General features: G+C 41.0%; 1 protein-coding gene across 6 annotated transcripts in view; it reads right to left on the bottom strand.

Moving 5' to 3' along the window:
- Positions 1-12163, bottom strand: part of JAKMIP2 (janus kinase and microtubule interacting protein 2) — a 179649-nt gene that overhangs the window by 19458 nt on the left and 148028 nt on the right. For 4 of the 6 annotated variants that reach the window (XM_058732561.1, XM_058732562.1, XM_058732565.1 and 1 more), the window contains 3 exons: positions 8477-8545; positions 5125-5202; positions 2954-3157 (listed from right to left, as the gene is read on the bottom strand). In XM_058732561.1, coding sequence (XP_058588544.1) covers positions 2954-3157; positions 5125-5202; positions 8477-8545 — 351 coding nt within the window. Of the gene's footprint in view, positions 1-2404; positions 2529-2953; positions 3158-5124; positions 5203-8476; positions 8546-12163 lie in introns of all 6 variants that reach the window. The other 2 variants (XM_058732564.1, XM_058732559.1) reach the window with 1 other exon arrangement.

The following is a 12163-nucleotide window of genomic DNA, read 5'->3' as shown; positions in this document are numbered from 1 at the left end:
AATATGGTTTTGAAACAATGTGTAACAGGATATGAAGTACAGATTTTTTCAGTAGTATGCAGTCCATTATTATCAGGGGAACATCCTAAAGGAGGTGGATCTTAAGCTGGGACTGGAAAAATGAGAACATTTAGATAAATGCAGCAGACACTGAAGGGCATTTATGGTGAGTGGTCATGCCAACAAAGGCTTAGAGGAGGGAGTCAGGACCCAAGCGGTACCAGGAAGAGTTCTGCATGAGTAGAGAGGACAGTATACTCTGGAGATTGTCTCAGATCAGGTTTTCAGAGAAGGGGTAGCCAGCTAATGAAGGACCTGGAGAGAGCTGCATAGGCCTAGACCCAACTGCAAATTGAGATCATGGAGGCTTTGAGGAAGAATGTACCATGAGGAAAGGTGAAAGAATGTGTAGTGATATGCATGATGAACTACAGAGAGGGCAGGAAGTCCTCTCCACCACTCAATCCCCGTGGCATCCTGCATATGACTTTTTTATGCCACTTGTCAAGAGATACCAAACGTAATTTTTTTTCTTTGTGTTAACCTCCTTTGTCTCCATCAATAAGTCCTATGCTTTGTAAAAGCAGAGTCCACGTGAGTTCTCTATGTCTGGAATGGTATCCAAAGACTAGGAAGTGCATTTAAATATGTGACTGAATAAATGCCTAGATGACGGAGTCAGGTTACATCAGAGGACATCTGGCAGCATCTGGGAGCTGTTGCAGGATTGAAAGGTCCTGCTCTGCCTCAAGTTACAAGTGTGGAAAAAACAGACCAGCTTCAGAAACATTTCAGGAGAAATACTAATTGGATGTAGTGCTATATTAATGATTGGAGATGAAGGACAAAGAAGACTCCAGGGTTTCCAGCCTGAGTGCTTTGGGATATGGTAATTCTACTGACAAACACAGGCAGATGGGGAGAGAAGGGGAAAGAATAAAAATGCACACTTAGATATGTTTCATATGAGTTCACTGTGAAACATTCAAAAAGAAATGTCCAATAAATAGTTACTGATAGGCTCTAGGATTTAACTGGATCACATAGCTTATACATGACAAAACCTGGCCAATACTTTCTGGAATAATTCTCTTAAATCTACTGATTATAAGGGGAGACAAAGAGTAAGAAATAATTAGAAAAGGCATTTTCTAATGAACATTTGTTTGGGAGATAGAAAATTTCAATGGAAATCTCTGAGGCTTAGAAATGTAATGTACCTCTCACTGGATAGCTTAAAACAAAGCAAACAAAACATGTCTTTCAGGTTTGGCTTGGTTAGAGACTCAAAAAAATGACAAGGTTTTAATCATAAATAAATTTAGATAACTCTTTGCCCATCTTAAAAATAAATACTTTTGGGGCACCTGGGTGGCTCAATCAGTTAAACGTCCGACTTTGGCTCAGGTCAAGTTCTCACAATTCACGAGTAGGAGCCCCGCATGGGGCTCTGTGCTGACAGCTCAGACAGAGCCTGGAGACTGCTTCAGATTCTGTGTCTCCCTCTCTCTCTTCCTCTCTCTCTCTCTCTCTCAAAAATAAATAAACATTAAAATTTTTTTTAAAAAAATAAACACTTCTGTGGTTCCATAGCACAAATGCTGATTTGTTGAAATTAACTAAATGCCACTGCAGTATAAAAAAATTACGCAGAGGGCACTTTTATTCCCGCAACTAATGAGGCCATGGGGTCTATCATTAAAGGGCTGAAAAACATTCCAGGATCAAGACCCAGAACTTTATGATGGAATCTGAAAGCGCACTGAAACAAACATGCATGTGTTCACCATCTCTGGGACAAAAGGCTTCACCGTTCTTAGTTCCCTGTTAACTCAGATAATCTGTTCGATTATAAAGATTCACACAACTCCTGGCTACGCAGGAAGTGTGCTAAGTGTCATGTTCCCCATAAACCGTTCTTATGGGTGTCATAAAATAACCTGTTCCTTTTCCACCCACCTTGATCTCTAAAGACCACACAACTCTTACTTCTTGTATTGTCCATCTGGATTGTGTATCAGTTGCTTATCCCAGCTTCCAAATACCAAATCCTACTGGCACTATCAACTTTGTAATTCTTTTGGAATCTGCCTTTTGACCAGGGCCTTAGTCCTCACCTGTCAAGCTAAGACATGGACTAAGAGATGGAATTAAGAATTTTGGCTATAAATGAATATTGAGTGTCTCCAGAGCCTTCCTGGTCTAGATGGGTCACATCAATCAGAGAGGACTCAAGTTGCGTGGGAGAGGGTAGCACAATGGTTATACGCACTGGCCTTGAGTTATGCACACCTGAGTAGATACTGGCTCTGGTGCTCGCTATCTGTGTCACCTTGGGCAAATGACTTAAGCACTCATGTCTTCAGTATCATTATCTCCTCAATGGGATAATAAGAATACTTACCTTAGTGGGCTACTGTGAAGATTAAATGCAATGATGTAAGCAGAGCCCTTAGTTTAGTTCCTGACATAGCAAATGCCAGTAAGTAAGCGGCAGCTTCCAGGCTTTGTTGTTGTTGCTGTTTGTTCTGAGAATAAAGAAAAAGGCCCTTGTTCTCTTTTACCCTATTCAGATGATCTGATCAGGCTAGATTATGGACTGGGATGAGTAACAGGAGGAAGCAGTATTTCTGTCCTGGGGAGAGTCTTGCTTCCCTGCGTAAGGGAGCTAATCAGGCTCCAGGAGACCCAAAGGGTATCTCATGACAAAACAGCTCCCCGAATAGTAGCAGTAGGCAATGCTTCTGGAATGCCAATTTTCTCAAGACTGAATCATTACCAAACTGTCATCCTGTCTCTGAGTCTAGGCGGCCAACAAGAGTTCTGTATCTTACTCTCCGAAGATGGTGTACAGCCCTGGGCTTCTCTTACCCACACTCCATACCACGTACTTAGTACTAAGTCCCATTTGCTTAGTACCAACCCTACAGAGATGCAGTGGCTCCGTCCTCACCTGATGGGCTTGCTGTAAGAGCTCCATTCGCTCCTGAAGAATCTGACAGTCATACTCTCTGCTCTTCCTCAGCATCTGCCGCCGTAACTTTTCTACCGCTGTCCTCAGCTCTTCTTGCTGTTTTTCACTTAATAATTCACCAAACTTGATAACGGTTTCTTGCTGCAGAGCATTGTACAAAGTAGCTTCTAGTTCCTGGATTCTCTGGCAAACAGAATTAGAAAAGTCTAACTTTGGAACTTAGCATTTCTGGTGGTATGTGAATGGAGACACTTGCGTGTGGGGGAGAGGGGAGTTATGTATTACTGGAGTCTTACGGGATCATAGCACTAAAATCAATCTCAAAGCTTATCCAGCCACACTACCGTTTTGATAATCCCCTTTGTAAGACTCCGTGAGTCATCGAGCTAACAATACCTGAACTTCTCTGATGATGGGGCATCTGTTCTTTTTCTTGGGATCCTGTCTATTTCACACACCTTTCATTTTTAGTAAGTCCTTACTTTGTTATAAAAATTGTATAACCTTCTATTCTCAAATGTAGCTGAGAACAGATTTGTGCTCTCTTCCATCTGACAGCCCTTCAGATATGTAGACATCTATCATGGTGGCTGTACGTTTAGAAACAAGCACTGAAAAGTGGTCTAAGTTGGAATACTAAGTTGGGGATCTATTTCACACACAAAATGCCACCTCTCTTCCACATGACACACATACGAACTTGAAGATGGCTTTACAGTCTCCCCATCTTAAAATACAAATTAGGAGACATGATCTGAAAATGGCCTGGAGTCTTTGGAATTGGTTTGTTTTTTTAATATTCTGACATTTAAAGCTGCTTTAGCTATAAAATGCCTCCTTGAGTCTTCTCTGTTTTGGATGAAGAATCCTTATATCCTTATATTCCAGTTTTGTTTTGTTTTGTTTTTTAAACATGCTTCAGATATAGTCACCAAAATCTACAATCTTACCTCCTGTGACTTTGACAGAGGTGAATGGTCATGCCTTGGTACAGAGTATTTTCCTAGCTCTTGTTTCCAAGTTCCTAGTTCTTGTACTCGACTGAACAGATCTCATCTTTTTACCATGACATGTGTCTGAATGAGTACTTGCTCATGGGACACATAAGCACCTGAACCTGACCATGTGTAGGTAGAGAAGGCAAGGATAAAAGGGTAGGAAGGGAGGGGAGAAAGTGCTTCCTTCTTTATTCTCTGGTGACCAACTCTCATTTTTCTCCTTTCCCCATCGAGCAGTGCTCAGAATCTCTTACTCATTTTGGAGAAGAATACTAATTCATCTCTGTTACAAGCAGGGGCTAAGTGCTCCATTCTTATCCCCAAAGTGACTCAGGCTGCTTCCAGGAAAGCATTATAAAAACCTCTACCAGCAACTCCTTGAAATGTTCCCCTTTTAAGTTTGGTCTTTTTCTCTTGAGTCATTATTGTGAATTAATGGTTGGGGGGGCAGTATATGGAGAGAAGAAATGCAAGCTGTTGTCCCGTATTAGGAATTATGTGTTATGAATCTGTCATGGGGAATGAATCAAATGGGGTCCTCAGTCCACACAGCCTTCTGTGGGGGAGAAAAGGCACAACCCATCTCCCGAACAGCCTCACTTACTGTGGCTGGATTACGGTAGAGAAGGCCACAGGGTCTGGAGTCAGAACTGAGCACTACGTGCTTGCTCTCTCGGGCAGAGTTCTTTCACTCTCCAAGCCTTCATTTCCTCATATGTAATACAGGAATGATCATATTACCTGCACCCCAGAGGGTTGTTGTGAGAAATATGTGAAGGAAAAATATACACAGCAGACATTAAATGCTCTACTCTTCTCTCACTACGTGAGGCTCCCAAACAATTAGATTTAATAAAATTTCTCTTTCATCTACAGTACCATCCAACCTGTCTCTCATTAAAATATTTTGTAACAGACACTTAATTTTTTTATATGAAGCATAATTAAGTATGCATTACATATTATAAGAGTAATATAACAGGAAATAGGTAGGGATGTATTTATTCTACAACCAGAACTGGAAACCACTGAATAAATGAGCTTGCATGTTGTGGTCTATTCAAGTACATGGTGGGACAAGTGAACCATGATGCTTCACTCCACAGCACAGGACTGTGAACTCTGGGTGTCCTGAGTGCTTGCTGTACCTACCATATATGCTTGGTCGAGAGCTTGTTTTCTGTAATCTAGTTCTTCCTCCAAATAGCCTTTTATTTTGCAGAATTGTTCCTATAAAAAGGATAAAGAGAAAAGACAAAGCGATATGAGCTTACATGATAAAAGATGAAGAGAATGATAAAGAGAAAAGAACTTAGTTTACTAGAAAGCGGTATATAAATGGTATTGATGAATGTTTCCTCTAACTCCCCAACAAGACCAGTCACTAGCATTTATAGGGTCATAGATTCTGTTAGGAAAATAGTTCAACTTTCATAGTCTCACACAGAGAATGTGAAAATCAATGGAAAGAAGTATACAAGATATCATGAACAATCCACCACATGGAATGCTTTCAAGGATTTTTATGCCAGTCCAAGAGCACGTGGTTAAGGACAGGGCTACTAATAACTATATCTATGCAAATATATTGTGAGAGTCTATTTTTGTAAGAATGTTTTGAAATGTAATATGCACAGTTGTATAATAAAAAATGATTCAAAATTATCTGCGCACAATTAGCAAACACAAAGATGGATAATGATGTGGGGAGATGGCAGCTATTCCACCCACAATGTCACTTCATGAATGGGCTTCTGCTTCTGCCACAAAACCAGTATGAGCTGGGACCGAAATCTGAAGTTCCCTTGCTTGTCCCCAGTGTCTGCATGCCTGGTCTCACATCGCAAGCATCTTTCCAACAGCATTTAAAAATATAACTTTGTGGGGCACTTGGGTGGCTCAGTCGGTTCAGGGTCCAACTTCGGGATCAAGGTTCATGAGCTCAAGCCCTGCATCAGGCTCTGTGCTGATACCCTGGAGCCTGTTTTGGCTTCTGTGTCTCCCTTTCTCTCTCTGCCCCTCCCCTACCTGCGCTCTATACTCTCTCAAAAATAAATAAACATTAAAAGTATATATATATATATCTCATGGGGCACCTGGGTGGCTCAGTCGATTGAGCATCCAACTTCCGCTCAGATCAAGACCTCGTTTGTGAGTTCGACCCCCGCATCAGGCTCACTGCTGTCAGCCTGTCAGCGTGGAGCCTGTTTTGGATCCTCTGTCTCCTCTCTCTGCCCCCTTCCCACTTATGCTGTCTCTCTATTTTTTCTGTATTTGACTCCTCCATTAGTTTCATAGCTAAAATTTTTAACTGTACTGTCCATTTTATATCTCCCAAGGCTACCAGTACTGTAGTACAATATTAATGAAAAAATAAGAAAAACATTTAATATTGGTGTTCTGTCACAGAATTCATTTTGCTCCATATTTCAATGAAATCATAAAATCATCTGACAGAGCAAACTTCATCACTTTGAAAGCTCTGCACACTTTTTACCTCCTTTGAATGTCATAGCAGCTCCATACAATACTCCAGGCTGATATTTTACCCCCACTTTACAAGTAGTGACAGTGAGGTTTTTTTTTTTTTAAGTTTATTTATTTTGAGAAAGACAGAGACAGTATGAGTGGGGGGAAGGACGGAGAAAAGGGGAGAATCCCAAGTAGGTTCAGCTGACTGTGTGGTCAGCACAGAGCCCAATGCGGGGCTCAAATTCACAAAATCATGAGATCATGACCCGAGCCGAAATCAAGAGTCAGACGCTTAACCAACCGAGCCACCCAGGCACCCTGCAAGTTATTCTTGTTATAGGATTCCCTAACCAGATAGGAATCACTACCTGTTTTTCAGTAGTAATAATAATAATGACAGTACAGTTATAAAATCCTATGTATTCCTGTAAGTTAAAATGAACAATTACTGTGCTTAGGGATTTAAAGAAATATTTACGGTAAAACACACAAAATTACTCTTAACCATTTTTAAGTGTACAATTCAGTAGGGTTAAGTATATTTACACAGTTAAGCAGCCAATCTCCAGAATGCTTTTCATTTTGCAAAACTGAAACTGTATCCATTAAATGACAACTCATTTTCTCTTCGTCTTCACTCCTAACGGCCATTGTTCCTACTTTCTATTAGTCTGACTACTCTAGATAGTTACGTAAGTGGAATCATACATTATTTGTCTTTTTGCGATTGGCTTATTTCACTTTGCATAATATCCTCAAGGTTCATCCACATTATATCATATATTAGAATTTCCTTCCTTTCTAAAAGTTTTTTTTAATGTTTATTTTTGAGAGAGAAAGAGAGGGGGGAGAGAGAGAGAGAGCAAGCAGGGGAGGGGCAGAGAGAGAGGGAGACACAGAATCTGAAGCAGCTCCAGGCTCTGAACTGTCAGCACAGACTCTGACGCGGGGCTCAAACCCTCAGACCGCAAGATCATGACCTGAGCCGAAGTCGGACGCTCAACCGACTGAGCCACCCAGGCACCCCAAAATTCCTTCCTTTCTAAAGCTTTAATAATATTCATTGTATGTACAGACCACATTTTGCTATCCATTCATCCAGTGATAGACTCTTGGGTTGCTTCCACATTTAAGCTATGGTGAATAATGCTGCTGTGAGCATGGGTGTACAAACATTTCTCTGAAAACCTACCTTCAATTATCTTGGGCATATTCCCAAAAGTGGTATTGCTGGATTATACGATAATTCTATTTTGAATATTTTGAGCAACCACACCGTACTATTTTCATTAGCAGCTACACATCATTTTATGTTCCTACCAACAACGCATAGGTTCCAATTTCTCCATGTTCCCACCAACACTTGTTATTTTCTGTTTTGTTTTGTTTTGTTTTTGATAGTGGTCATCTTAATGGGCACAAAGTGGCTTGGAGATTTTTAAAATCATAGTTATACTCATCATTTCTGTAATTTTTACTCTGACTATACATGGTGGAAAAATTATTTAGCCTAAGAAAGAAATCACCTAGTTGAATTTTATTCAGCATTAGTTTTAGAAATATTGTAAAAATACAACATATCTTTGAAGAATATAACTTGAAATTGTGGGATACTTTCAGGAATTTCATTCCCCAGTCTGTACACCAAATAATGCAAAGCTGCAAACTTTCATTGGTGCCAATGAAACTGGTAGAAAACAGTTGTTTTCCATTTGCCTTGACTATTTTTCTTCATTTAAAAAAAAATTTTTTTTTTTGAGAGAGAGGGTGCAAGTGATTGAGGGGCAGAGAGAGAGAGAGAATCCCATGAGGGGCTGAGAGAGAAAGAACTGGGGCTCACCTGAGGTGGGGCTCAAGCTCACGTGAAGCAGGACACGAGCTCACCCTAAATGGGGCTCGTGCTCACCTGATTCGGGGTTCCAACTTACAAAGTGTGAGATCATGACCTGAACTAAAGTCCGGTGCTTAAGCACTGAGCCACCCAGGTGCCCTATTTTTTGTCATTTTTATGATGCCTCATCTTTGGACTCACCATGTCACTTTCCAATTCCATCATTTTCTGGTGCAGGGCAGCCTCCGCTCCTTCGATTTGCTGGATCCACTAAGGAGTAAACAAGGAGTAAACAAAAATGTCTGACATCACTGCTTGACATGGTGTATATGGTGCAGTCTACTAAGTTGCTTTGTCTCTTCCTCTTTTTTCTCAGAGAACTGAAGTGGAAACTCGGTGCGTTTTATCTCTTAGTTCAGGAAATAGAGTTATTCATTCATTCATTCATTCATTCACTCACTCAACAAACGCATTCACTGATGTCGACCATGTGTCAGGCACTGCACTAGGTACAAGGGCTTATATGGTGAGTAAGACCAACATGTTTTTTGCGCTCATTAGAAAACATCATAGGAGGCTTTCTTGGAAAAGACAACTGCGCTAGAGTATGACGATTTTGAGTCAAAGATGATTAGGCAAAAATGACGGGCAAGTTCCAAGCAGAAGAGATATCCAATTCTTCGTGGTTGGGGGAAACATAATGAAAGTCAGAAGGCCAGGTGAGGCTGGAGAAATGGTCATTTTTCAGTGTATGAAACTGACTACAGCTAAGTGTTGAAGAATCATTTTTGTTGAGTGGAGGCATTTTAAATCACATTAAAAAACTTACCTTTCCTAACACTTAGAATATATCATTCTGTTATATGGCACTGACGTTAACATTGATCAACACCCTGAGTAAAATCAGATTTTGAATAATAAGATTGAATAAGATTTTGAGTAATAAGCTTACCACATATATTGCTTAATAGAACATATTATAACATGTCTCTCCCAAGTTAAATATCAGCTTATCCCGTAAGGAGGCAACTGGGTGTAATAATTGTGGGGGTTCTACAGGCAGAGTACCCTGGGTCTAATCCCAGTCCAGGATTTTCATGGCTGTGTAGCCTTGAAAGGTTATCTGATTTCTCTAAGCTTTAACTTTCTTTTCTGTGAAATAGGGTTAATAATTTGAAGAATTACAGGATGTAATTAATGGAAGACACTATGCACAATGTACTGCATGTACTGGGTACACAATAATTCTAGTTCTTGGTTAACATTCATCCATTCATTTTAGAGAGAGAGATGAAAGCATGTGAGCAAGGGAGAAGGGCAGAAGGAGAAAGAGAATCTTTTTTTTTTTAATATAAATTTTTTTTAACATTTATTCATTTTTGAGAGATAGAGACAGAGCATTGAGCAGGGGATGGGCAGAGAGAGAGAGGGAGACACAGAATCCACAGCAGGCTCCAGGCTCCGAGCTGTCAGCACAGAGCCTGACATGGGGCTCGAACCTGTGAACGGTGAGATCGTGACCTGAGCCGAAGTCGGACGCTCAACCGACTGAGCCACCCAGATGCCCCAAGGAGAAAGAGAATCTTAAGCAGTCTATATCCTCAGTGCAGAGCCCGATTTGTGGCTTGATCCCACCACCCTGGGATCATGACCTGAGCTGTTATCGAGTCATATGGTCAAATGACTGAGCCACCCAGGCACCCCAACATTTATTTTTATACATCTACACTGTTAGGAATTTGCCTCAATACTAGTGATTTCATTTCAGTTTATCTGTGATAAATTATGTGGTGCACTGAGCATTTTTTAAAAATATTTATTTTTGAGAAAGAGAAACAGCATGAGCAGGGGAGGGACAAAGAGAGAGGGAGACACAGAATCCAAAGCAGGCTCCAGGAAAGAGACTGATGCATGGCTTGAACTCACAAACCACGAGATCATGACCTGAGCCAAAGTCGGATGCTTAACCGACTGAGCCACCCAGGTGCCCTGAGCATTTTTTCTACATACTAAAGCCTGACATTCACAAGGCGACACCATGTCCAACAGCCTCTGAGCTATAAGAAATGTGGGGAAAGAATAAATGCACAGGGAGACTGAGGACCTACTCTCTCGGTTCTTGTACATACACGTGGCCTCCCCTTGAAACAGATTTCCATCCGAAATCATGGGTAGTCTCTGCAAGTGCAGACCATCAAGCTTTATTAAAATGCTGCCTTTTACTTACTGCCCATTTATCATTGAGAAACCGTATTTTTAAGTATAGTAAATTAAAGCAGTTCAGTCATGGGCTTCAGATACAGACTTGTGTGTTGACTTGTAGCCCTTCTGACTTGTGAAGCTTGACACAAGTTACTGAATAGCCCGCACCTCAGTTTCCTCATGTGTAGAATGAAAACAGTGGATAAATTTAGGATGGTTGGGAGAACAATGACATTTGTGCAGTACCTGGCCCATAACATGTTCTCACTTAAGGTTACTGCTCTTACTCTTATTAACACAAAGTCACAATAGGATTTCCTTGTTGGAAATTTGTCTATGTTCAATCTCTGGTTATCAATTATACTCCTAGACAGCAGAATGCTATCCAAGGTTGTGGTATTCATAAGTTCAAGGCTGACATTTAGAATTACTTGGAGATAGACATGTTCATCTGTAAATCCCAAAGGTAGGAGGCAACACTAACTTGTGAACTGCACAGACTATGAGCACTCTAAAGACAGGTTTGCATCTTGTGCATTTGGTTCTTCACTTATCCCTTCAGTGCTAAGCACACTGTCATCACTCTAAATGTTCAACTGAACCCTCATACCGGTCTTGCAAAGGAGGTAAGTGGAGGCGTGAACTAATTCGCTGAAGGGCTAAGAGATCAGCTCCTACAGGGTCTGTAAAGGGCACTTCCTGCTTTCAATAGAATGGTTGAGGGGAATTGTGGTGCAGTGGAGAAGAAGATCATGGACTCCAGGAACAGACTGCTTGAGTGTGAATCCTGACCCCATCATTTTCTAGCTGTGTGACTAGGGCAGTTACCTGCCTTCTCTGTGCTTCAGATTCCTCATCTATAACAGTAGTATCAAGAGAAGTGCCAGGTACAAACAAAGCACTATGCAAGTGTTAATTATGGTTAAGTTCAAGTTGCATCGCATGCACACAGGGCAGGGAATGGAAGAAAATTTCCATCAATCTAAGTAAATGTGAGGCACACAGACCCATTTTTCCTTTACTTTTTCCTATTCCTACTTTCTTTTTTTTAATGTTTATTTATTTTTGAGAGAGAAAGATAGAGCACGCGCGCACATGAGTCGGGGAGGGGCAGAGAGAGGGAGACACAGAATCCGAAGCAGGCTCCAACGTCTGAGCTGTCAGCACAGAGCCCGACGTAGAGCTCAAACTTATGGACCTCGAGATCCTGACCTGAGCCGAAGTTGGATGCTTAACCAACTGAGCCACACAGGCGCCCCAGCCTATTCCTATTTTCTTTTCCATTTCCCTAATCTTTCCTTCACATCCTAGTCCTTGCCTTTTACAGAAATTGGCCCAAGTTTTCTTGATATCCCTAAATTAAGGTGACTTTTCTTTCAATAAAGAATTGTAGCCCTTCATGAGTCCAATAGAATGCGACACTGGCTATTGCTGCCAAATAAATGTAGCAGATATGGGAGTACAAACTGTATTTTCTTCATCAGCGTGGCATTGGAACACTGTCCTGTGGACACTCACAAAGTCGCTTACTCACTCCCTCAGTAAATACTTGCTGATCACCTGTTAGATGTGCTGGACTGTTGTGAAGAACTAGGGAAACAAAGTGGAATAAACAGATACCATAGTTGCCCTCATGGAGTTTAACGTCTAGTGGTAGGTAGTTGTGGGGCATATAACAACAACAAA

This window comes from Neofelis nebulosa, chromosome 1 (assembly GCF_028018385.1).
Source record: "Neofelis nebulosa isolate mNeoNeb1 chromosome 1, mNeoNeb1.pri, whole genome shotgun sequence".
NCBI lineage: Eukaryota > Metazoa > Chordata > Mammalia > Carnivora > Felidae > Neofelis > Neofelis nebulosa.
Note: the sequence above shows the minus strand (reverse complement) of the source record. Positions and strands in the feature narration are given on the sequence as shown.